The sequence below is a fragment of the Thrips palmi genome, unplaced genomic scaffold, assembly GCF_012932325.1.
Source record: "Thrips palmi isolate BJ-2018 unplaced genomic scaffold, TpBJ-2018v1 HiC_scaffold_12, whole genome shotgun sequence".
Lineage (NCBI taxonomy): Eukaryota > Metazoa > Arthropoda > Insecta > Thysanoptera > Thripidae > Thrips > Thrips palmi.
In genome coordinates this window covers 3,408,643-3,436,470 of record NW_023144623.1, presented here as the reverse complement: position 1 = coordinate 3,436,470, position 27,828 = coordinate 3,408,643, and the positions used below count along the sequence as shown (strand labels likewise).

The 27,828-nt window shown below is 44.0% G+C and overlaps 1 protein-coding gene across 2 annotated transcripts; it reads left to right on the top strand.

Moving 5' to 3' along the window:
- Positions 1 to 577: 577 nt before the first annotated feature.
- Positions 578 to 25,045, top strand: LOC117639910. 2 transcript variants are annotated; one of them, XM_034375946.1, is made up of 5 exons: positions 578 to 933; positions 1,111 to 1,246; positions 2,117 to 2,305; positions 12,766 to 12,880; positions 22,272 to 25,045. In XM_034375946.1, exons 4-5 carry the CDS (start codon positions 12,869 to 12,871, stop codon positions 23,598 to 23,600), a joined length of 1,341 nt encoding a protein of 446 aa, XP_034231837.1. In that variant the 5' UTR covers positions 578 to 933; positions 1,111 to 1,246; positions 2,117 to 2,305; positions 12,766 to 12,868; the 3' UTR covers positions 23,601 to 25,045. The 2 variants fall into 2 exon arrangements, with proteins under 2 accessions (XP_034231837.1, XP_034231838.1); XM_034375947.1 differs by having other exon boundaries at positions 578 to 978.
- Positions 25,046 to 27,828: the final 2,783 nt, after the last annotated feature.

Here is a 27,828-nt window from a genome sequence, read left to right as displayed (position 1 = left end):
GTACAGAGCTGGCTATTTGCAGTGCTTTCTGTTATATGCAGAACTTTATTTATTTTCATTCTCGTAGTCCGTGGAGCCTCATTTGCATTCGAAGGCGTTAGAGCGCGATGGCTGTGACGTCACCATGGGACCTCTAGACTTGAAAGCGTCTAAAAACGCAAAGAGCTTAAAACTGGGTTAAGTGAAAGGCATTTTCCCAATACCGGGGACTTAGATATTTGTACTGGAGAGTGATTTTAAAGTGACATAGCGAAATAAGAAAGTGGAAATTGTGTTTGGGTTAGTCGCCACGGACCTCTGGAGTAGTTCCAATAGCGCCCACCACGAGCAGATAGAGCGCGCTGAGCTTTGCCTTCGAATGCGAATAGGCCCACGGGCAGCGGCAGCGTGCACTCCTCCCCTTTTCCTCTCAAGGTCGTGGCAGGAGGCGCAGTTTTCCCAGCGTACTACCAACTGCCATCGTTTCCATCAACTGTTCGCACGTCTCAAATTAAAAAAAAACATTCATAATTAAGATTCTTATTCGCTTAGAATGACTTAAAGCTCAACTTCGTATTTAAAAACAGTATTCAAATCACCCTTCATTTTTTTAATTTGTTTTTTTTTAATATTTTGCGTTGGCTTTCCTGCACGACGGACCAACTGCTGCCACAACAGGAACGCATACACTTAACCACTCTTATGACCGTAATACTAAATTAATATCCGTATTTTCTTCATGATGCCATTTCATTTTAATATTTTCTCAAATACACACCTCTTACACAACCTTCAAATTTCCACCTCCTACCATTTGAAATTCTCAAAAATCCACTTCCAAATGATGCCTACCCTTCACGCTGGGAACCCTACGTGTATACGTGTGACTTGCAGCCGACGCTTGGGCTGACGCTTCCAAACAAATCGACGATACGGTGTCGCAGCCGCAAGCAGGTAGTCGAATGTTTACACCACTCTACTTTACCAGAGTTATCCCATGTGTGTGACCATTTTCGCCACGACTGAAAGGACGTCGGAAAGGCAGAAATCAATTAACGACGCGACGCTGGTGCGAAGGCTGTGCGACACCCGACTCTGCCATAACCTCTGGGACATCCGTTCTTATTTCAGAAAGATCCGAGCACCGAGCAACTGAATTTGTTCCGATGCGATTGAGAAAGAAGAAAGCAGCCCGCCCGTATCTCTCTGCAACATTTTGTATCCGCGTGAATCGATGCTGAACCATCTTGAGAGCCTACAGCCGCTGGTGAGTTCAGTTCCTGTGGCCTCAGTTCTGCACTGGCATGTTCAAATGCATTTTGAGGTGGAGAGTTGGAGAATTCTGCACTACTTTCTTGGGTACACAACCTTATCACCATGAGCTGCATTATTTTGTTCTGTCAATATTTGATAGTTTTTGTGTATCTCAGCTTATTGACATGCGAGTTACCAACCTAAAACCTAAATATCTCAACATGTTCTTACTCCATCGGAGTGAAAAGTCTCAGACTTTTGATTCAGCTTGTATCATTCGTCATGTTGAAATGTTCATAGATTCATTTGTCATAAAAGAAGTACTTTTACTTTCTGTGAATGGAAATAACTTGGTTGCAGTTCCCCCTGCTCTTCTTGGTATCGTTTACTTTTTGTTCTTGTTGCCTGTTTCACAGGAGTGCATAGGTAACAAGAATGGAAACACCTCAGTGCCTTCATCTCGTGTAGTATGTCTGCGTTACAAGTAGATTCAGTGCTGAAATTTTGCCTTCCCTTCCTCCCTGTTGCTCTGGCCATCTGTCCACGAAGAACGGCTTGGCTGCCATCTCCTCCCCGATCACTTGCGAGTGTGCACAGTTTGCTAATGCGATTGGGACTAAAGTTGGTTTTAATTGTCTGTCCTTGCGGCTATGTGATTCTCCTGCACTGGGGTGTGATAGCAATGTAGCTGCCCCTATGATTGACACACTAAAACGTTTCCCTGCACATTTTTGTGAATTTGTTATACACATAAAATAATTTGAATTTGTTTTTACCACTTGTTCCGTTGGACCTTTCTTATGCAATTTGTTTGTATGTGATCTTCTCTTTTCCATGTGCTCTGTCTGTGCCCATGTGGGAAACCCAATGCAACTGATAACAGACAAGATCTGCGAGTGCTGCCACGGTCAAAAATTTGCTGGCTGCCTGACGTCACATCCTGCATCTTGTAAGTGGGCATTTACTGAGTGAGACAAGGACAACAGCAGAAGGCCAAGCAACTTCATGCCAAGCTTGCTGCAAAGTTTTTCAAGTCTCAGCTGGACCATGCATCACTTCAATCTGGCATGAGGTAAGAAACAGTTCCAACATGTGCCTCTTTTTTGAACAAATGTCTAATGTAGTGATATCTTAAACTAGTGTCCTTCATTATTTTGCCACATATAAGCTACATTGAAAGCAGCTGACTTTAAGCGTTTCTCCCATCGAGTAACATTTTTGGAATTTTGCCGGAAATGAGTGGAATTTGTTGTGAGGCAAAACTAACCCTTCCCCCCAGGTGGATTGTGCTCATTTACAAGAGAGAAAGTTACTTTTAGTTAAGAATCTGTTTTAAGCCCCATCTGAGCTGTTTGGATGGAGCAAATATGCATCCAGGTCCAAAACAGTTAATTGGCTGAGCGATAGCGAAGCCTGTTACTCCAGTGGGGTTGAAAAGTTTTGTCTGTCTGTCTGTCTGTCGGTCTGTCTGTCCGCACTACTCCTCCTGAACGGCTCGGCCGATCTCGGTGAGATTTTGCACACTTCTTGGGTATGTCCTTGGCTCGGCACACGCGAAATTTCACCATCCTAGCTCAACTGGTTTAGTTTTTATAGGCGAAAAACACCTAAAAAACGGCGAAAAATAGAGTTTTCTGCAGATAGACCACTTCTGTCTTGGAGAAAGGGGGGTCTGGGGGGCGGAGCCCCCCAGCCTCGACAAGTTAAAAAGTGACAAGGGTCAAGATCGTGTTATCTGTAGATAAAACAACTCTATTTAGAATGTAGGGGGGTCTGGGGGGCGGAGCCCCCCAGCATTCAACAAGTTAAAAAATTAACCGACAAGGTAGGTGTACGCCAGACCGTGTCTTGTCGTAACAGGCTTCGCGATGCTGCGCCAGTTATGACAATCCACGCCTGGCGTTACACCTACCTTGGCCTGCGGCGCTTGCCTGCCTTCGGCAGGCTAGGTTTCTTTTCCAGGCATCCGCATACCAATTTGCGTGATTGAAGGTCAAAACAGCATTTGATTTCGTGCCTAGGGCTGCATTGGCCTGACTTTTTAACTTGTCGAGGCTGGGGGGCTCCGCCCCCCAGACCCCCCTTTCCTTAAGACAGAGGTGATCTGCCTGCAGAAAACTCGATTTTTCGCCGTTTTTTAGGTGTTTTTCGGCTATAAAAACCGAACCAGTTGAGCTAGGATTGTGAAATTTCGCGTGTGCTGAGCCAAGGACATACCCAAAAAGTGTGCAAAATCTCACCGAGATCGGCCGAGCCGTTCAGGAGGAGTAGCGCGGACACACACACACACACGCACGCACGCACGCACGCAGACAGGAAAAAATTTTCAACCCCACCTGAGTAACAGGCTTCGCTATCGCTCAGCCAACAACGGACAAGCCATTGCCTGCCGCAGGCAGGCTAGCGCCGCAGGCCAAGGTAGGTACGCCAGGCGTAGATTGGAGGAACAGGCAGCGAAACATCGCGAAGCCTGTTATGACAAGACGCGGTCTGGCGTAAACCTACCTTGTTAAGTTACACAAGGTAGGTTTACGCCAGACCGCGTCTTGTCGTAACAGGCTTCGCGATGTCTCGCTGCCTGTTTCTCCAATCCGCGCCTGGCGTACCTACCTTGGCCTGCGGCGCTAGCCTGCCTTCGGCAGGCAATGGCTTCTCCATCGTCGATTTTCCTAACTTGTTGCGTGCTGGGGAGCTCTGCCCCCCAGACCCCCCTCTCTTCAAGACAGAAGCAATCTGCCTACAGAAAACTCGATTTTTCGCCGCTTTTTCAGTGTTTTTCGGCTATAAAAACCGAACCAGTTGGGCTAGGATGTTGAAATTTCGCGTGTGCCGAGCCAAGGGCATACCCAAAAAGTGTGCCAAATCTCACCGAGATCGGCCGAGCCGTTCAGGAGGAGTAGTGCGGACAGACACACACACACACACAGACAGACAGACAGGAAAAATTTTTCAACCCCACTGGGCGAATCCAGGTCAACTTGAACGGGGTTTGACCCCGACCCCCTCAGAACTTGCTCCAAACATTCTTAATTCATTGGTCTATACCTAAAAGCACCCCCAAAAAAATTTGGTTGTAAAATATTAACATTTGGCTGAGCTGTGGCACTTGGTCAATTTTAGTGAAATTAGTACAATGAAAATTTGAAAAAACAATTTTTTCTCGAAATGGGGATTTTTGAGGGCTGATTTGTTTGATATGAGTTGTCTTATGATAGACCAATGCAATGCCGGTCATAGACCCCACCTCACTCAATTTGCACTGGAGGCTGAAGAATTTCTAGTAATTTTACCCAAAAATCGAATTATTAAACCTTGCCCCACCTTTCAAAATTCATTTCTATGCATGAAAATCTACCTTAGGGCCCTGGAAATAACATATAAAAAATCTGGGATGGAGTTTTTTATTTTAAGGAAATCGTTCCAGAAAGCGCTACTTTTGACTTGTCGATTTAGCTAAAACGCATGAAATTTAACCAAATGTAAAGTACGATGAGGTCAATCTTGCTATTTTAGTCTCTTTTTGCAGAATCAGAGGCAAATGGAGTTTGAGGGGAGTAAAAGAGAACATAAATACAATTTGCAAATGTACTACAAACACCAACTTTTGACAGCTTCTTAATAGGAAGTCCAAGAGAATATAATACGTAATAATGAAGTGGATCTGGCGGAATTGTTAATCGATTTTCACCTTTTACCTCTGCTGTCTGTCTCATATTTGTCCACTTCTGTCCTGTCTTTTGTGTCTGGAGGGAATGCCATTTCTTATTGTTGAGCCTCCAACTCAGTTTGGTGATGGAACCCAAACGGTCAACTCAACTCGAGACGGAACCAACCATAGAGAGTAATTCCAGCCCATGGTGGAACGAAATCCGGGGTTGGGTCATGGAATCGGTTCAAGCTTTGTGGGTTCAATTGATACCAGTAGGACATATCAACCGTAGGAGGAAAGTTGCCTAGCTCCAACAACACTTGAGATGTCTACATTTTTCTAAATTTAACAAAGTTAGCGGGAAAATGTCGCTTTCAGAATTTTTGATAGAGTTGTTTTTTTCAGTTCTAGCTTGTGTTTCCTTTTTCTGCCTAACCTTCATTTAGGTAAAATTATGACTAGCCAGAACTGTAGAAACAACATTAACTATCCAACAGCAAAATGTAGATATCTCAAGTGACCTTTGAGCTAGCCCACTTTGCACCTAGGGTTGATATGTCCTACTGGTACCTAATGACCCAACAAATCTTGAACCGATTCCGTGACCCAAACCCGGATTTCGTTCCACCAAGGGCTGGAATTACTCTCTATGGTTGGTTCCGTTTTGAGTTGAGTTGGCCGTTTGAGTTCCATGACCAAACTGAGTTGCAAATCATTTGCAAATTGTACTTATGTTCTATTTTACTCCCCTCAAACTCCATTTGCCTCTGATACTGCATAAAGAGACTAAAATAGCAAGATTGACCTCATCGTACTTTACATTTGGTGAAATTTCATGCGTTTTAGCTAAATCGGCAAGTCAAAAGTAGCGCTTTCTGGAACGATTTCCTTAAAATAAAAAACTCCATCTCAGATTTTTTATATGTTATTGCCAGGGCCCCAAGGTAGATTTTCATGCATAGAAATGAATTTTGAAAGGTGGGGCAAGGTTTAATATTCCGATTTTTAGGTAAAATTACTAGGAATTCTTCAGCCTCCAGTGCAAATTGAGTGAGGTGGGGTCTATGACCGGCATTGCATTGGTCTATCATAAGACAACTCATGTCAAACAAATCAGGCCTCAAAAATCCCCATTTCGAGAAAAAAATGTTTTTTTCAAATTTTCATTGTATTAATTTCACTAAAATTGACCAAAAAACAAAAAGTGCCACAGCTCAGCCAAATGTTAATATATTTTTCAACCAAATTTTTTTGGGGGTGGTTTTAGGTATAGACCAATGAATTAAGAATGTTTGGAGCAAGTTCTGAGGGGGTCGGGGTCAAACCCCGTTCAAGTTGACCTAGATTCGCCCACAATAGAAATTTGAAAAAACAATTTTTTCTCGAAATGGGGATTTTTAAGGCCTGATTTGTTTGATATGAGTTGATCCAGGAAGCGGAAGAAGGGGACAACAGTTGTCTTATGATAGACCAATGCAATGCCGGTCATAGACCCCACCTCACTCAATTTGCACTGGAGGCTGAAGAATTTCTAGTAATTTTACCTAAAAATCGAATTATTAAATCTTGCCCCACCTTTCAAAATTTATTTCTATGCATGAAAATCTACCTTAGGGCCCTGGCAACAACATATAAAAAAATCTGGGATGGAGTTTTTTATTTTAAGGAAATCGTTCCAGAAAGCGCTACTTTTGACTTGTCGATTCAGCTAAAACGCATGAAATTTCACCAAATGTAAAGTACGATGAGGTCAATCTTGCTATTTAAGTCTCTTTATGCAGTATCAGAGGCCAAAGGAGTTTGAACAAATTTTTTAACAAAAAATTGTTTTTATTTTTTTTCTTGAAAACTATTGCAGATATAAGGCCCATTGTAGTCAATTCTATGACACTACTAGGGATGAGTCTCCCTGATTTTTTCCCCACAGATCTGAGCAAGTATGCGAACAAAATCTTACGAGAACCAAAATTTTAAACGTTTCGACTAAATCTCCAAAAAATGTCCAAAGTCACTTTCCTTTAAGCCAAAATGAAGCTTACTCAATTATCTAAAAGGGTTTTAACACAGAAATTGTAAAATCTTAATCCATCTACATCAAAAATTTTTTTTTACAAAGTGTGTTTAACATGTATGAGCCCCCTTAAGTGGGTAAGAAGTGTACAGTGTCACCAGACCTTGCGACTCCCCTACTTAGTATGTCTCCATGGACCCACTCTGCAAACTGAAATGTGTGCATGGCACGCTCTATTTGGAGCATGCCAAGAAGCACGCTTTAAATTGGAGCGTGCTTACCAGGCACGCTCTAAATTAAAGCGTGCCTGCCAGGCACGCTCTATTTTAAAGCGTGCTTAGCAAGCTCACTCTAAACTACAGCATGGACGGCAACCACACTCCTGAATGCTCGTAATGGCTTTTCTTTTTAAATTAATTAATAAACATGAACTAATGCAAGGTTTCCATTTTATACTTTAAGGAAGCAACATTTCAAGTCTTGTTAGTACTGAGATGTGTTTTACGTCAACAAAGCTTCTCCGCTATTTTCACAACTATTGATGTATAAAATGGCACTGGTACAACGAGTTAGACCTGGGAGGTTTCTTTCAATAACCATGGAGGAAACAATTAAAACATTTCTCATCCAGAAATACACATCCAGTGTATGTTCAACATGACACTAGTTACTCACTCTTTTGACTGCCCAACAATCCATAGCAAAGTAACCTAGCCCTGTTGCTGGGTGGTGAAGGTCGAGGCTGCAGTCGCACGGAAGGAACACAGACTCGAGGTAAACTAGCTCCATACGTTTATCTAGCTCTTCCAGTCTCATCGTTGTCAATAACTGCGTGCCATAACACAACGCCACCACAAATCGTCAGCACAACGAAAACAAACTTCACTATTTGCGTCAATGTTGCCATTTTGAATTTTGTCGTCTGCTTGGGTAGCACTTGTTTTTCCGAAGTGCCAACCTACACATGATTTCAATAACGATGGCAGTGGATTTGTCAATTTAAAGGTATTAAGTGACAAAAATCATAATCGAATTTTATTGTGCTTCGTGTATCTGTGTCTGAAATGTTTCTTTATGAAAAGAACGAAAGTTCGGAGTTCAGTTTGCGAGCCCACCGGCGCATACGTGCTGCAGCAATTTCTCATAAGAAAGCGTATGAAAAAGTGCTGACTACGCAAGCGCGTTGTGTTGTGTTTCAAATTCAAAATGGCAGCTATGACGCTTGAAATGTGAAGTTTATTTTCGTTGTGCTGGCGATTTGTGGTGGCGTTGTGTTGTGGAACGCCGTTATTGAAAACGATGAGACTGGAAGAGCTAGATAAACGTATGGAGCTAGTTTACCTCGAGTCTGTGTTCCTTCCGTGCGACTGCAGCCTCGACCTTCACCACCCAGCAACAGGGCTAGGTTACTTTGCTATGGATTGTTGGGCAGTCCAAAGAGTGAGTAACTAGTGTCATGTTGAACATACACTGGATGTGTATTTCTGGATGAGAAATGTTTTAATTGTTTCCTCCATGGTTATTGAAAGAAACCTCCCAGGTCTAACTCGTTGTACCAGTGCCATTTTATACATCAATAGTTGTGAAAATAGCGGAGAAGCTTTGTTGGCGTAAAACACATCTCAGTACTAACAAGACTTGAAATGTTGCTTCCTTAAAGTATAAAATGGAAACCTTGCATTAGTACATGTTAAAAGAAAAGCCATTAACGAGCATTCAGGAGTGTGGTTGCCGTCCATGCTGTAGTTTAGAGTGAGCTTGCTAAAGCACGCTTTAAAATAGAGCGTGCCTGGCAGGCACGCTTTAATTTAGAGCGTGCCTGGTAAGCACGCTCCAATTTAAAGCGTGCCTGCCAAGCACGCTCCAATTTAAAGCGTGCTTCTTGGCATGCTCCAAATAGAGCGTGCCATGCACACATTTCAGTTTGCAGAGCAGGGCCCCGCCGCCTAAGGCCAAAGTGTGTTTCCGCGGGGTTGCCTGCACTACACTTTGGGAAAAAGTCACAGTAAATCCTGTAGTGATTAGTACAGCTGTCACTGTAGTTCAGAGTACAGGATTTACTGTACTTTTTTAACAGGATCTACTGTACTTTGCACGGGATTTACTGTACCACAGGGGTGGAGTACGGAATATCCTGTACCAGGTACAGTAGATACTGTAGCCAGGCACGGTAAATCCCGTGTTCTGAACTACAGTAAATCCCGGCAAAAAAATTAACGGGATTCACTGTGGTTTTTTCGCACAGTGTACTGCGTCTGGACGCACCCAAAGACAGTCTGTGTACGTGCGCGCCACGCCGACGGGCAGGGGCGCACGGTCACAGCCCGGGCAGACCATTGAACGTGACCCTCGTTGCGAAGCGTTGTCATGGGCGTGATGGTCTTCCCTCGTGTCAGGGCGTTGACCAAGGCGCAAAGCGGAGGCGGGAGCACACCCTCCTGCTTTGCGACACGGGCTCGGCCCTTGCGTTGTTGCCACCGCCACCTCCAACGCCGTGAACGGGAAGCAGGTGTTTGCATAGACTGATTCTGCCTTCACCACACACAGGGCATTTCAACATGCAGGCAGGGGAAAAGTGGGGGGAAAGGGGGGGGGGGCTGGAGAGCTCTCTGGTGAGAAACTCACCTGGGGAGCCCGCATCGCGATGCCCCTCTTTCGTTGTGCAGGGATCGCGAATTGCAAAAGCTTATTATTGCCGCCTAAAGTTTAACTTGTTCACTTGCAGCCCTTCTCCTTTCTGATGTATCCTCTTTTCTTTATCTTTTTTTTTTTCGGGGGTGTTGGGGGGGGGGAGGGAGGAGGGAGCGGGACGGGGTGCTGCTTGTGGCAGGTGAGTACGATACGATGCACTCTACAAAAACCAGTTTGCATCGGCGTTGTAGCTCGCGTTACCGCTGTCGGGTTCTCCTCTCCATGCGCACAAAAGTTGAGCCTATTTGGCTTGCGGTGCGTTAGGTGCCCCTCGTGGGGCATTCCAGAGCCGATTGACAGTGGTCGAAGTTGACCTTTGACGATTTTGCTCATTTTTGGCTCTAATGCTACCTACCCATAGGTTAACACCCCCACAAAATTTTTGCCCTCTTGGTCAGTTGGTATGGGAACTGAGAGCAATCAAAGTTTTTGGCTATTTTGCTTTAGTCGTTTTTGACCAAATTGCACTTATTCACTGAAATGCTCCGGATGCTCCGGCAATTGGTCTTTGGACCTTCCTTTAGCATGCCTTTGTTACGGAGTGCGATTATCTGCCTTAGTTTGGGAGCAGTATTGCCGCAAAGTTGTTCCCGCCAGTGCTCGGCGTGTGGGCCAGCGACCCCAGCCACCTCGCCGCGAGCCCTCGGAATTTTTTCGCGACCCCATTTCTGTGGCAATACAACAAAGTGACGTAAGTCAAAAACATCAGTATTTCAGGAGACGTAAAAGACACTTTTCAAAATCACACTGCTAATCCAAGTGTGGACCAAGTCCACGCTAGGTAGCGTGGACCACGGTGGTCCACGCTAGGAAACGTGGACCACGAATGGTCCACACAAGGAAGCGTGGACCACGGATGGTCCACACTTGGAAATGTGATTGGTCTATGAAAAGTTCAACGCGGTGAAGCGTGGACCACAGCTCGGTCCACGTTTCCTAGCGTGGACCTCAACTCGGTCCACGTTCCCTAGCGTGGACCACGGCTTGGTCCACGCTTCCTAGCGTGGACCATTCGTGGTCCACGTTTCGTAGCGTGGACCACCGTGGTCCACGCTACCTAGCGTGGACTTGGTCCACACTTGGATTAGCAGTGTGCAAGCAACAGGTTAAAACTTTAACCGCTGATAGGAGAATTTCTTGTGGCACTTAAAAAATACTTGTATGTTAAGAGAAAGTTAAAATAATGATTGGTTTTCCACTTCGCTAGACTAACGTCACATGATTTGTGATTTTTAATCCAACAAAGTGACGTAAGTGCACTTACGTCACTTTGAAAGTTTATATTTTACTCCGTTGTGACCCCTTCTATATATTAAAGTTTAGACAGTGCAAGTCATTAGCTGTATGACATAATCGTACTCGAGGTCCCTGCCCAGCTGTGAAAAAATCTGTGACGCAGGTGTACTTACGACACATTTTTTACGACATGATTTCAAAAAATATGTCGTAAGTGCACTTACGACATTTTGGCAAATTGACTTCTGAGTGAAATTGACTTACGTCAGATTTTACTTGTCATTATCTCCTAGACCAAACGAGAAAAATGTAATTGTGCATATTGGACAAGGTCTGCATCAATGAGAGGGTTCCAACCGTGCTACTTACTCGTTTTTGTCGTAAGTGCACTTACGTCACTTTGTTGTAATGCCACAGATTTGGGGTCGCGACCCCAAGGTTGGGAACCGCTGGTGTAGCCGCAGTAGTGGTGCAGGCAACCCCGCGGAAACACACTATGGCCTTAGGCGGCGGGGCCCTAGGTCCAAGGGTCCGGGCCCTGCCAACCAGTGCCAACTGTCAGCAAAACCACACAACAAAGGCACAGTTCAGCCTGACATCGCTATTAGAGGTGCGTTGTGGGCTCCTACTGGCAGATCGCACTTTGCTTTCGTTCGAGGCTCTCAGCGGTGAAGCAAAATGTCGCATGTTGCCCCTGTAGGCAGGGAACTTTTGATACATCATCGTGCTCTCCCCTCTGAATTCGCCTCTGCACGGTGAGTGTGGTGCATGGGACGCAACGAAGGATGCACGATTTCGACATGGCAGTGCTGCAGTGGGGCCGATTTTATGTTTATCGTAAGGCGTGAATTCAAAAAGCCCGCGCCGGTTACTCACCACAAGCTCGTCCGGGGCGCGGACTGGTGAATTTCTCATTTCGTCACCCGCGTATTCTCACCGCCACTGATGACTGGTGAATTTCTCATACCATCGCCAGCGTAGCCTCGCCACTTCTTCGGCCAGGAGTCGGAAACGAGTACAGGCACTCTGTTCCTCGGCTACAGAAATCTCTAGTAAAAATCTTAAATAATTATTAATTAATTATATTAATTGTTTAAATCATTAATATCCGGGTACGACCTTTGAGCCCCCACCACCCCACATCACCCCCTCCACAACACAGATATAGAGGTTTTACTATTAATAGATATTTAATTTGATATTGTCGACACTTTTTCAGGAGGTGAACTGAGCCATCCCCGTTTTTAATGGTGTTAAAAATCCTTTTTGAGTGGGATAGCATTTTTTACGATTTTTTAGCACTTTTAGGGGGAAAAAAATTTTAGAGCAAAAAAATTTTCATGGTCAGAAACTTGTTTTTGGTGACCCAAGCAATGAGTCCACCAAGTTTGGTCCGAATCCGAGACATCGATTTTGGGGGTCGTGCGATTTGAGAAAGAACTACCCTGGAGTACCCTATTTCAGCACCCTCTGTCGGACCTCGGCCGCACTTGAGTGTTGTAATGCACTTGCGTAACGTGATTGTAAAAGTATTCTGGCTGGCACACTCGTAGACTGGAACTCTAAAGATCAAGCATGGAAATGAGACGATCGTCGGTTCGGAGGAAGGGAGAAATAGGATTTCCGGTTCTTGTACTCGCTCGGTCTTCAACAACCCAGACACTTTATAATTCTCATTTTACTTCCACCTTCGGCTAAGCGAGAGGTCATTACTGACTTGTTTTCGTTCTTCGCCCCCACTCTTATTCCAAGTACGTGCGTGACATCACGTTGAAATGAACGTGACGAAAGAGCGTGAACAAGCTAATTTTTGGCCGATTCACATCCGAACGAATGTGACTCAATGCCCAAACGAACGTGACACTGTGTCATGTTCGTTTCAACGTGATGTCACGTACTTTGCAATGAGAGTGCCCCCGCAGTGCTCTAACTTCTTTCGCTGTAGGTCGCGCTGGGCTGTATACTACTGCTAGGACTGCGCCTTGACAACGTGATCCAGAGTACTTCCCCCGCGTGCAGTAGGAATCGCCCGCAACGTCGCCGTAACAATGGACCAATCGGTAAGTCGTCTCTTCGTATTCAGGGAGTGTCGGTCGATACTTCAATGGACTGCATGTTAAGGGGAAGCAATGGATCTACAACCAGGGTGCGAAAACGTAACGTAACCGGTAACTTAACGGAAATTCGGAAGATACTATTACTGCCGTTATTTTAATTTTGTTAGTTAATGTTAGTAACAAATATAACATACGATTGAAACATTACCGATAAAATTATATCCACATCTAATCAGGTAGATAAACAACGGTTAATAGCTTTTAACGGTTATACAGAATAACGATTATTGAAATTAACCTTAATCATTGGAGAATCATTAATAACGTTAATTGTGGCCCATCGTTTTTAGGTTGCAGTTCATATCAATAATCGCAAAACCGTTCCGATTTAACGTTATTTTTTATATTACACGATGCGCTTATTTTCTCCTTCCGCTGCGCTGCGCCTGGGCGTACGGCTTGATAAGTGCCGCTAGAGTCGTATAGACAGACCCCTTTGGGGCCCCCAGAGGAGACTTTAGGACTCGAAGCGCCGAATTATCGTGGACGCGATTTCTTATAGCTCGGCGAGGATAGCCGTGTAGCCTTGCTTCGCTTGCCCGCTATGATAACGATAAAACAAATTATTGTTATTAATATGAAATGTAACCGTTAACCTACAGGATTATCGTTACTAAGGAATAACCTTTATTTTGCTAAACCAAAACGAGTTGTATTACTCAAAAATAGGATAATATACGACCCAGCACTGGTGCGAATAACAGCCCAGCCGTTATACGCCCCAGAAGAACTGGTGCGGATAAAGACCCAAACCGTTATACACACCAGTGATCCCCTGGAGGGATCTGCTGGGTCGCATAACCTATTGTTTATTTGGGTGCACCAGCTGGGGCGGATAAAGCCTTATTTGTTATACGCCCCAGCTGGAGTACACAATACTTGTAATTGTTACGTGCACCAGTTTTCAGAGTCTTTTAACTGAAAAATGCGCAGATTTCATTATCTACAAGAAATAAAAGAGATAACATATACATTGTGTTGATTCCTTGCTGTCCCCTTCTTGTTTTGCCTCCTTCATCCTGATTTTCCCTGGCAGACTTTGATAGTTTAAAATTTTAGTGGTCACTGGTCCTGGCCGCATTAACAGATTCGCATCGTTTGTTTTCCCGCGCATTGAGATTGTTCAGTCCTAACTGCTCTTTTTCAAGTCAGCAGCAAGCCTCTTATAATACAGGACTTAGTACTTGAATTCTTTGTAGTTTTTCAGTGGTATGTGTAATTGTGTATCCCATTAATGTGAGTAGAATGTGCCATCTGACTGATTTTAGTTTTTATTTTGAATGTATCTGAAAACTGGTGCACGTAACAATTACAAGTATTGTGTACTCCAGCTGGGGCGTATAACAAATAAGGCTTTATCCGCCCCAGCTGGTGCACCCAAATAAACAATAGGTTATGCGACCCAGCAGATCCCTCCAGGGGATCACTGGTGTGTATAACGGTTTGGGTCTTTATCCGCACCAGTTCTTCTGGGGCGTATAACGGCTGGGCTGTTATTCGCACCAGTGCTGGGTCGTATAATATTATCCTCAAAAATGTTATCGTTTATACCGTTTAAATGTTTATCCACGGTTATTGTTACTATGAATTAACGTTAATCCTCTTACAAATGTTTGCGGTTATTGGTTGTAATAAATAACAAAAGCGTTATTTCCGTTATATTGGTTAAGTTATTACACTCTGTCTACAACCGAAAGTTTTTCGCGGAAATGGGACTCTTGCGATACTGTTAAGACTAGTGCCGAACCAGTTTTGGCCGGGGCCACCCCTTCTTGCCCATCAGAGGCTTAAAAAATTGGTCTAATCATCAAAAATGACACTAGCATAACATTGGAACCAGGGACATATTTGAGATGCCCTGTCTCGCTTTTCATGCGGAAAATATGTCCGAATGCTGTGAATTTTTTGAGAGCTGTTGAACTAGGTCTATGGCCCGGGCGGAGGCCGTTTTAGTCTTAAAATAGCGCGAAAATCGTCGTTTTCGCTGTATTGTTGTGTTTTTTGTCATCAGTGCGGTGTGTTTTGCCGTTCAAGACGTCCCACTCGATACATATGTAAAGACACGTTCTGCAGTAGCATTTCGCACCCACTCAACTGCGGAAGTACCCTGAGTGGAACCGGAAATGGTCCAGATCGCGCCCGAAGTGTTCACGAAAGTGTACGGTAAAAACGGAACCTGGTTCTCCCAGGAAGCTAATGGTGATGGCATAGGTGATTTCCAGGGTGTTCCTGGGAAAACCAGGAACCGTTTTTGCCGTGTGGACACGGCTGCATTGCATGCACCCTTCCGGCGCAATCAGGGCCATTTCCGGTCCCACTCCGGTTTCTTCCGGAGTTGGGTAGATGCAAAATGCTACTTAAGAGCGTGTCTTCAGATATGTATCGAGTGGGACGTCTTGAAGGGAGTAGTACACTACGCAAGGTCAAAAAATACCGTAGAACGGGGTAATATGAGACAAATTTCGAGGTTTTTTGTGAATTTTCCCCTTTTAATTTCAATTTGAGGTACTGAGGTGTTCATCACTTGTTCATTGACCCTTTGGCTACACTCCCACCAAATTTCAGATTTTTAGGTGCAGTAGGGACCTTTCAATAACCCTCGGAATGCCGTCCCATATTTCCGTGCAATGTGGGGTAATGTGAGACATAAGAAAGAAATGTTAAAGAAGTATGGAGAATAAAATCATTTTGGCGGGTTTGGAGCTTTTTAAGTTCTTTTCATTCATTTTAAAGATGATAGGAAACTATAATGGAGACGATACATAATCTGGAGGGGAGAAAAATGGGTGTCATTAAAGAGAGCTGAAAAATGTACAAGAAGTCATGAGTTGTGCCTGTCACATGAAAATACTAAACGAAGAGCAGATGCCGATCAGATAGTAAAAAAGTTCCGCCAAGGCAAGCTTAGCAAAGCGGTCTTGCCGTGGACCGGCCGGGGAGGCCTGGCAGAGAGGGGGCAAGAAGGGTGGGGGTGGCTGTGAGGAGTGGGGACTGGCGAGGCGGCGCGGCGTGGCGGCGCAGGACGACAGACGACGACGACCAACACGACCATGCAGTCCCCTCCGAGCGCTTAATGGATGGATGGGTGGATGGGATGGGATGAGTGGGATCGGATGCAGAGCTAGAAGCGGTAGCAAGACCGCTTAAACTAGGGGTACGCGCCGTTTTGTTTGGGCGCGTAGTAGGCGAGCGATGCGTCTGTATTCTTGTAGAAGATGGTGAAGAATATGCAAAGTAGGGCCAATACAGGGTCAATGTGAAACTCAATTTTAAAAGTTTGGTCACAAATTGGTAAATTTTGGGGAAAGTAAAGGTCTGGGATGAAATTGGAAGTCATTTTCGTGATCAGCACACCAAAAACTGCAGGAAACTATGTAAAACTCGATGTAAAAATTTTGGTCCGAAATTGGTAAATATTTGGAAAAGTAAAGGTCTGAGATGAAATTGGAAGTCATTTTCGTGATCAGCGCACCAAAAACTGCAGGAAACTATGTAAAACTCGATGTAAAAATTTTGGTCCGAAATTGGTAAATATTTGGAAAAGTAAAGGTCTGAGATGAAATTGGAAGTCATTTTCGTGATCAGCGCACCAAAAACTGCAGGAAACTATGTAAAACTCGATGTAAAAATTTTGGTCCGAAATTGGTAAATATTTGGAAAAGTAAAGGTCTGAGATGAAATTGGAAGTCATTTTCGTGATCAGCACACCAAAAACTGCAGGAAACTATGTAAAGCTCGATGTAAAAATTTTGATCCGAAATTGGTAAATATTTGGAAAAGTAAAGGTCTGAGATGAAATTGGAAGTCATTTTCGTGATCAGCACACCAAAAACTGCAGGAAACTATGTAAAACTCGATGTAAAAATTTTGGTCCAAAATTGGTAAATATTTGGAAAAGTAGAGGTCCGGGATGACATTGGAAGTCATTTTTGTGATCAGCACACCAAATACTGCAGAAAGCAATGAAACACCGAGGAAATTTTGGTCGCAAATCATGTAACTCTAGTTGAAAGTATGGGTCTTCAGTTGTTAGGTTTCTTAAGAGCGTTTCCTGTTCATAGTGTCATGCCACGAACCCTGACCCTGTTACTCAGTCGAGTAACATTTAACAGCCAGCATTGAATTGCTTAATACGATTCACAAATACTTCAATTACCATTCGATATCTCCTTGTTACTGAACTTATGAATACGCAATGTTATTAGTAATACCTAAATAGCCTTTCTCCCTTTTAGTTTAAACTAGTGGATTTAACTATATTGATTTATCTGCATTAATTAAAAAGAGACATATTTACAGGCAGGCTGATTTCAACTACTTTGCGGAGAAGACCTTCTGTCAGATCCAATGAATCGTTTCATAGAATCCAATGTCGAGGCCACTTATTGCTAAACGCAAGTTTATCTCATTCATAATGATAGTCATGGTGTGTTATTTAATCTTTGAAACAGTTTAGCAAAAGTATTTACCTAAAATTCTGAGTAAATTAAAAAAAAAAAAAGCCAACTCAAACCATGACCAACACAAATTACCAGTTGTCGCAGACAATGTATGATTAAGTTAAAAGAATCGTCTCATGAAATCATATGACCAAGTCAGTGAATCGTCTCATTGAATCTGATGTCAATGTCAAACCTTGAATGCGCTACACTCACTCATCATATGGTTTTCTTTAAGGTTAGTACTATAGTAAACTCACAGCATTGCAATGAAGCCTTTTCCCAGAATCAGTGCCAAGAGTCAGCAAAGACTATTTATTTTGGCAAGATTAGCATCTGGTTTGTACTCATAGAATGTATAAATATATTTTCTAACTGTTATTGAGCAAAGCAAACAACTAAAAAATAAAGTGTCTGAGAATATAAATGGAAATACACTCACAAAGGTTAAAAAGACTAAATCATTCTTGCAATTATCAAACACACTCCACTGACTAAAACACTTCCCCTGTAGCGGGGGAGGGGAGGGGGTGGACGGACGGACGAAACGCGTAATAATTGTCACTTTCATTTTCCGTATTTCTCTGAGTTGACTCTCCGGAGGGGTTTCAATCATTCTAAAATATCGAAAAACCATGGCCGTACTCACTTCTAAGCCCTTCTGCTCTTTAGTTTGTTTTATTTGCCAATGTTTTGACAGGTCCCGTATTTAAGAGTCGCGGCCGCAAGTATGAAAAATTGCTACGAGCTGCCAGGCACTGCCAACCTAACCACGCTAAGAACCTAATTCAAAAAGATGTTTTGAATATTTCAAACAATAGTAATCGTGAATATAAGATAAACTCCCCCTGGGGGAGATTTACACTGTAAAAATTAATATCCGGAATAAACGACGGATCCTTCGGCAAAAAAATTGCCAACGGTTCCTTCGTTAATTTACGAAGCTCTTCGTATATTTACAAAAACCTTCGTTATTTTTTTGAAAGATCTCTGCTGATTTTCCAATTACAATGGAAATTTACGAAGCACCTTCGTAAATCTACAAAGATCCTTCGTAAATTTACAGGGAACCTTCGTTTATAAACAAAGAAACTTCGTTAATATACAGAGATTCTTCGTAATTATACGTCTGGAATTAACGACGGATCCTTCGGCAAAAAAATTGCCAACACTTCCTTCGTTTATTTACGAAGGTCCGCCGTAGATTTACGAAGACCCGTCGTAGATTAACGAAGCCCGTCGTAAATTTACGAAGCCCTTCGTAAATTTACAACAGATTTTGTAAATTTACGATTTTTCTTCGTAAATTTACAAAGAACCTTCATGAATTAACGACGAACCTACGTTGATTTACAAAAGTTCCTGTAGGAAAGAAACATTTACAGTGCACTTTTGGACATTCCCAAAAACCCTTCGGAAAATATTCCGTCGTAAATTCACAACATATTTTTTACAGTGTAGGAGCCTTCCGGTGCGAAATTTTGAAACTATTTGTGCGGTAGTTGCTGAGAAACGTGAGTGAGTTACGGACACACAGACAGACAGACGCACGACCAGTCACTTTTTGGTACCCCCAAACACGGCATGGGCTCGCTATCGCTCGCCAAAAATTCGTGTTAAAATAATTATTTCTTGAAATTATTAACAGTAGAGTATGTTTGGCCTCATGTTTCAAGCGAAAAGAGGTGTCTCTATTTTCCCTGCAAGGTAACAAAATTGTATTCCATCTGGAACAGGCAGCCCGGGAGTCGACATAACGGAACCAAATTTTGTCCTGATTATGTTGACATAATTGCCTGCCTACAGATTTATACCTCGTTCGGACGAGAACCCGAGTTCCAACCGAGGTTTCTGGGGAGGTTTTTAGTAACTTTATAAAACTTGCTAGAATTTAGAGGTTTTTCCTTTGGTTCTAAATAACCCTGGCAATTCTCTGATAGCCTTCGTGCGTTTCCTGTAGGCTGCCACGGCCTTCTAGATCACGAAAAAAAATTCACGGTGGTCTTCTGAACAACCGCTAGATAGCAACACGAAAAAAACCCGAAAAAAGTGCGCTTTGTCTCGATTTTCCTTCATGTCTCATATTACCCCGTTCTACGGTACTGTGTTTGTGCAATTTTTTGCGGACGCATGACATACAGGGCGTTAAAACTGATCATAGGATCTTTTCATACTGTAACTAACGATCAAAATCACAAATTTTGTTAGGTGTCCTGCAGCTATTGCGAGTTCGTCAGAGTTCGCTTAACCACTGCAAAAAATACACAGGTCGTTGGTCTTCGCGATTTGGAACTACCAAATGTCCACATAATTGATCCAGGAAGCGGAAGAAGGGAATAACTTGACTTATCTCCAAGTTGAGTTTTTATCTTATTATTGTGTCTTAGAATGGTTTACATCATTACACCAAATTATTTGACTTAATTCATTGCAGTTAAGAAGAAAATCCACATTGAAAAAGGATATAACTCAACTTGACCCCTTTTACGCTCTAAATTTAGCGGAAAATGGAAACAACTCAACCAAACTCCACATGACTCCGTTTAAAATATTTCCAATAGAAGATAACTCAACTTGTATTTTAATGAATCTAGTGTAAAAAGAATCAAGTCAACTTAAGCTCCCTTCATTTTAAAAACTGAAATGGAAAAAAGAGCTAAGTCCAAAAAATACACCAGAGTAACAAGCACTTTATGCTGACTAAAGTTCCACTTGACTTGTCTCCAAATTCCACTCCGTTTAGGAAATGCAAATTGAGATGTCTCTGTTTTCCATTTCAACGGAAAGTGATAAGTCACAGAAACCCTCTATGGAGAGATCTGACACTTAAGATGTTTTTCTCAAAATTAAACTTTTGCTTTTTGAACTTGTTATCATCTACAAAATTCATTTGGTTTGTTTTATTTTTCCCTGCTTACAGTTTTTTCTTTCTCCTGAAAAATGGCCAAAATGGACTTATCCCCTTCTTCCGCTTCCTGGATCAATTGTCCATGGCTTCTTTTAAACTAAATGATGGATGGCTGTTGACAAATTTGTCGATTTGTAGGACACTTCACGTTGCGTCCAGATCTTCGTGACGAAATAAGCGTATTGCTAATGGACATATTTGTTTTATTTTCTACATACTAGTGTTATGGACTTTCTTGTGGACATACTTGTCCACGTGAACAATTTATCGCTTAGTCTATAAACAATAATGCTTCCAAATATCTGTGCTCAAATTTGTCTGTGGTTTGTGGTTGAAATTGTCGCCCTCTGGTAACGTTTTGCAACGGACACATAATAGCTCGGTAATTGCTAACAAAAATGTCCATGGCTATTTAGTGTGCACCGTTCATTTGTCCTACATGGAAAAAATTGCAGTGGTGGCCTCTCAGCCTCTCTTTTAAACTCTGTGCCTTTCTTAGTTGTAAGACTAGTGGAGTGTTGACCTGTCGGTTGACCTCCACGCCATGTTTTCGGGAACCTTGGAGCTTGCGGCACACTACATGTTGAGCAATTTCGTGCGATTTTGTACGTGGCGATGCTTAATTTTAAACTTGTGTACCGTCGTGCATAAAATTGTGCGTGAAGTTGCTTAAATTTATGCATCCTTACGCATGATATGCAAATTCCACGTATGCACAAAATCGTGCAAGTTGCACGTACAAAATTCTACCTAATTGGCCCGTCCCGTTTATTTTTTGTAAAAAATGACGAAGGGACGGGCATATAGTATGATCCCTGCTGTGCGTCCGTTCGTCCGTCCGTCCGTCCGAGGACTTCCCGTGGTCCGATCTTGACCAAATTTGGTATGCAGCCTCCTTGGGTGACCCTAAGAACCGCCCGGTGGCAGCAAATCCGATCCGAGCCCCGGGGGCGCTGCTGCAGGTGCATCATGGTCTACATGGGGTCGAGGAGGATCTCGGCAACGGATGCAGCTAGCAGGGCATGTAGGGGTATTTTTGGAATCGGGGCGACGAGAGAAAACCAATGGTGCCAGTTTCGAGCGAATCGGAGAACTTCGGACCCGGGTTCAAATCCCAGCGGAGTATTTTTTGAACATTCTTTTTATTCGAGTTTTTGCATTGTTTTTGATGTTTTCCAGGGTGCTGATGACGAAAACGTCATTTATTTTAACCCCAGACTCAGGTTTAATTCCCGTCAGGGTCAAACATAGGCGAAATTCGTACGTTTCTTAATGTACGGGACGGGCCAAAGTTGCCGATGTATATCGCTACTTTTCCTGTTATTTTAATGTGGGCGTGCCTTGTGCAATGCCTTGGGGTCTCCAGTGCTGATTCACTCTCATTCCAGGAACTTGACATCACGTTGAAACGAACGCGACAAGGTGCCACGTTCCTTTAGAGGCATTTTTTTTACTTTAATCCGATCGCGGAACACGACCGATGACGCTATCGTCTATTTTTTTTTATTTTTTTTGCCAAGGTAGTCCTTGTGGGTCTAAGAAAGGCCCAAAATTTTTGGGCTGAAATATGCACGGTTCAGATTCTATGATAATCATTCACTGCAAAGTTTGCTTCCCACAAATTAGGCAAGCCGTTTGGAGTGCCAAAATATTTAAGCTTTGACCAGAAGTCTTCAAAGACTAGCCAAATTTTGGCCAAACTGGGGAGTATTTCCGGGCCAAGGTTGCCAAATTTTTGGCATTTAAAACGGCTTGCCAAATTTGTGGCATTCCAAACGGCTTGCCAAATTTGTGGCAAGCAAACGTACCACTGGCTTTGCAGTATTGTGTCTCATTCGTTTGATTATGAATGAAATAATTTATGACTATTTCCCATTCAAACGAACGTGACACAACGCTGAAAGGAACCTGACCTTCTGTCACATTCGTTTCAACGTGATGTCACGATCCTGGAATGAGACTTAAACCAACATTTTCTTGCCCGCAGCTGCTGCTGGCCCTGCCGGACGACGCGCTGCTGGCCGTGCTGGCGTTCCTGCCGCCGAGAGAGCTGTTCAAATGCCGCGTACTGTGCCGTCGCCTCCGCGACCTGTGCCTGCACGCGGACCTGTGGCGCCGCGTCCGACTGCCGACTTGCGATCCCACGTTGCGAGCCGCCCTCCGCCTTGCACCCTGCCTCCGCGAAGTTCTCTGGTATTACCTTGGTGCAACTGCCCCGTGGGCTGAGGATGAAGACCCGGAGTTGTCTCGCTCTGCGTGTGTTGTTGCCCGGCTTAAGCTGTATGTAAACAATATGAACGAGTTGCGGGCTTCGGCTGCAGTGTTGAAGCAATCCAGCTTAGGTGGTGTAAAGGAGCTTGTCCTCACGTTCTTTCCGAACTACTGTGGGGCAGCCACAAGGTGGAAAACCTTTCAACTGGTTTCGGCGATTAACCAAGTAAACCATCTCTATAGTTTGCAAATTAAAATTTTTTCTAAGGATGCGCTGTTAGAGCCATGGTTTGCGGTGGTTGGCATGGTTGGTGTCTCTTCCTTGAAGAAGCTCAGTTACGCCTCGCCTTCCTATGATTTTTATCTGGAATATTTACTGAAGACGCATGCGGCCACCCTCGAAGATGTACACCTGGACTTGACGCATATTCCCGTGTCGTCACTGAAACTGCTACTGAACCTGCGCACCTTGTCCTTCGAAACAGACTCAGGGGATGATCTGTCCGAACTGGAGAACTTGCCCAACCTCTCCTCATTAAAATTCGGGTTGAACTGTACATTTTCTACAGGTGGACTGAAACTCCTGCGCAGGGCACCGCGGCTCCGCTCTGTATCGGTTCCTTGCGCCGATCCTGACCCCACTGCCCCGCTGCTTGCACTGGCCGCATCGCCCTCGGCCCTTATCCTTGAGACCCTTCATTTGGACGGACTTCCATCGTCCAGCCTCCTTGGCCACATGGCCGCCGCTCTGCCTCAGTTCCCGGCGCTGCGGACCCTCTCCATGGTTATCAGTTTCCAGTACAAGGAAGTGGACTTGGCAGACTTCGTGCGGGCCGTCAGTCCAACGACAGCCCCGCGCCTCACCATGCTGGCGCTGCAGTTAACCCCTCCTGAAGGTGTGTGCCCTCAAGCCTGGATTCACGGCCCCTCTATACGAGACCTGCTGCAAAGGAACCCTTCCCTCCACCTTCGCGCGCTGTTGTTACCCTGTTACTACGTTAATTGCTCGTGGTGCCTCTGGGATCTGAGAGAAACACGCCAAGCCGTACTCGGGGCACACGCCAGGCAGGCTGGCTGCCCTCCAGACTGTTACCGGTGGCTTTGATCGTGCTAAGCTGGCATTCCCATTGTCCGATTGCTATCTGCTGGTACAAGCAGTGCATTTCACATATTGTTTAAGTTCTTCTCTACTTTTGTTCGTTGTCATCTTGTTACGTGTAATTTTAGAATGATTTCCCTAGTCAGTAGTACTGCACTTTCTCTCATCAGCAGGAAGAGTTCTCTCTTTCGTTCACAATTGGTGGCTAACTAAATACACTTAGTTCCCTAGTGGGAATTTATGGATGACTTTGGATGTCGTATTCTAGACATCCAGGGACATCCAGGATGTTCCACTGACATCCACGGACATCCCGAGTGTTTCATTCTGGAAGTCCCTGGATGTCAGCTCCTCACATCCAAAATGGTCCAACCACATCCACCGACATCCAAGCGACATCCATTCACATCCAACGACGTTCCCTGACAGCCCAGCCACATCCATTCAGATCCACCAACATCCATATCCAGTAACGACCTCCACTGTCATCCGTTTGCATCCACCTGCATCCATGCTCATCCATCGGCATCCATCGACATCCATTCACATCCAAATGACATCCATCGTCATCCATTCACATCCACTCTCATCCAATCACATCCAAATGACACCCATTCTCATCCATCGACATCCAATCACATCCAAATGACATCCATTCTCATTCAACATCATCCATTTACCTCCATATGACATCCATTCTCATCCAAACGACATCCCAGCTCTTCCACCTACATCCATTAACATCCAAAAGACATCCATTCTCCTCCACCGTCATCCATTATCGTCCATATATCATCCATTCTCATCCACCAACATCCACTCACATCCAAATGACATCCATTCTCATACACTGTCACCCATATGACGTCTAATCTCATCGTCCATCGACATCCATTCACATCCAAATGGTATCCTGTGGGGGAAGTTTCTAAACCTAAACGACCGTTAGGCGCAAATGCCGAAAGGACCATGTATGATAAATGATCGCAAAACTGTGCCACAGCCTAGTTAAAACATCAACCAACACTGTAACCGAGAACGAACAACGGCACGTTGAGCACAACGCCATCTGGCGGCGGCTCCATAAACCTCATCCTCACAGTATGAATGTTCGGGCGCTCACATCACCGACATACATTCTCAACGACCGTCATCCATCGTCATCCATATGCATCCAAATGCCATCTCTTTGCATCCCAGCAACAACCAGGCGCATCCCAGCGACATCCATTCAGATCCAAGTGACTTCTATTCGAATCCAAGTGACTTCCATTCACTTCCATCGCCATCCACCCCTATCCAAACGACATCCATACTTTTCCAGTCACATCCATTCACATCCATTCTAATCCATTCACATCCAAATGACATCCATTCTCAGCCACTCACAAACATTCACATCCAAATGACATCCATTCACATCCAAAAGACATCCACTCACATCCAAATGACCTCCATTCTCATCCATTCACATCCATTTTCGTCCACTCACATCCATTCACATCAAAATGACATCCACTATCACATCCATTCACATCCAAATGACATCCACTCACATCCATTCACATCCATTCACATCTAAATGACATCCATTCTCATCCACTCACATCCATTCACATCCAAATGACATCCATTCTCATCCACTCACATCCATTCAAATCCAAATGACATCCATTCACATCCAAATGACATCCATTCTCATCCATTCACATCCAAATGACATCCATTTACATCCATCCACATCCGAATGACATCCAAGTGACGTGGATGTTATTTGGATGAGAATGGGTGTCATTTGGATGAAAAAGGATGACGGTGGATAAAATTGGATGTCATTAGGGTGTCAATGGATGTGAATGGATATGATTTGGATGTCATTTGGATGTGAATGGATGACAATGGATGTGAATGGATGTCATTTGGTTGCGAATGGGCGAAAATTGATGTCATTTGGATGTCTTTGTCATACTGGATGTGAATGGATGTCTTTTGGATGTGAATGGATGTGAATGGAGGTCGTTTGGATGTGAATGTATGAAAATGGATGTGAATGGATGTCATTTGGATGTGAATGGAAATAAATGGATGAAAATGGAAGTCATTTGGATGTGAATGGATGAAAATGGATGTCATTTGGATGTGAATGTTTGTCGTTTGGATATGAATGGATGATGGTGGACGGGAATGGATGTCAGGTTTTTGGTCGTGGCTGGATGTCGGTGGATGCAAAAGGATGTCGTTTGGAAGTAAAGCTCATTGACTCAAATGGATGTCGTTGGAGACGAGCGGATGTCCCACGGAAGTCAGTGGATCTCCTTAGACGTTTGTGGATATGGCTGGGAAGGCAGTGGATGTCGTTGGATGAGATTGGATGTGGCCGCGGAGTAGGTGGATGTCGTTGGACGTAAGTGGAAGTCGTTTGGAACAGCGGGTGGAAACTCCCTTAGCGCGGCTGGGACCATGTCTCGGGCGGCTCGCCACGGCCCGGTCGTCCGCCCGGCGCCCGAGAATAGGCTGCACCGGCCTCTATTATTGCTTAGAAATCAATTAAAAATTCGACTTTTGGAAAAAGTGGCCATGCTAAGCCACAATTTTTTAACCAAGGAATCGTTTTCATTCATTGGATTTGACCAACAGACATGTTATAACAATGAATTTCTCTCCGAAACTTTTCGGCGGCGACGCGCTATCCTGCGAGCTACGGCCATCCTACGCATAGCAAACTTAATCCGTTTCGTTCTCAGCAATCGTTCATCGCAATGCAAATCCGAGGACAGATTCGGAATCTGCGTAAAATTTCCTGTGGCGTAGGACGTATCGTTATATTTAAAACCCTCAAGATAAAGTGTAGTCATAAGAGGGAAAATAACCTAAAATGACCTTGAAAAACCGGCAAATTTAACGTAGTTTTCTCATTATAACTACACTTTATCTCGAGAGTTTTAAATATAACGATACGTCCTACGCCACAGGAAATTTCACGCAGATTCCGAATCTGTCCTCGGATTTGCAATGCGATGAACGATTGCTGAGAACGAAACGGATTAAGTTTGCTATGCGTAGGATGGCCGTAGCTCGCAGGATAGCGCGTCGCCGCCGAAAAGTTTCGGAGAGAAATTCATTGTTATAACATGTCTGTTGGTCAAATCCAATGAATGAAAACGATTCCTTGGTTAATAAATTGTGGCTTAGCATGGCCACTTTTTCCAAAAGTCGAATTTTTAATTGATTTCTAAGCAATAATAGAGGCCGGTGCAGCCTATTCTCGGGCGCCGGGCGGACGACCGGGCCGTGGCGAGCCACCCGCTGTTTGGAAGTTGGTAGATGTCTTTGGACGTGTGTGGATGTGGTAAGGAAGCTAGTGGATGTCCATGGACGAGAAAGGATGTGGCTGGGAGGTGGGCGGATGTCGTTGGACGTGAGTGGATGTCGCTCGGAAGTCCGTGGATATGTATGGACGCGTATGGATGTGACTGGATGAAAATGGAGGAAAATGGATGAATTTGGATGTCTATGGAAGAAAATGGACGACTTTGGATGTGAAATCCGATCTCCAACCACATCCAAGTTCTACCAGGGTTGTTAAATGCCTGACCTGTAAGAGCTCCAATTATATCATGTATCAAAGTATGCCTGTCATGTTCTTATTGACACCCTCTGTGCACTCGGCAAAATCGTTCTGCTCACTCAATCAGTACCATCTGGCTATTAAACTGCATAAGTCAAGATAGGCAAGTTCAGATCCAACGCGCGATTTTAACAGGGTTCCACTTAATTTTAACTGCGATAATCAAGAACCTATAAAGCCCCAATCCGACTGACTCACTGACTCACTCACTCACTCATGGAAATGTTTGGGGTGAAGGAGTGGTCGTAGAGACTTACGGTTTTTTCCATTCGATTCCAAATCTTATGGGAAAATTGGGAAAAATCCCAAAAGTTGAAAATTCCTCACCGTTTCCGAGAAAACCTACTTTATCTACAAAAAAGGGGAACAAATTTCTCACCGTTTCCGAGCAAACCTACTCAATCTTCAAAAAAGGGGACCGACCGACTAAAAATTTTTCTTCGCCCCATCGGTAGGTCTGGTCGAGACATTTCCGAAACTGTGCCGCAATCCGGTCCCCGTCACCGGCAACATCCTCAAAAACGATTAAATAGGCCTAAATTCAACAAAATCCACTCTATCTTCAAAAAAGGGGACCGACCGACTAAAATTTTTTATTCGCCCCAT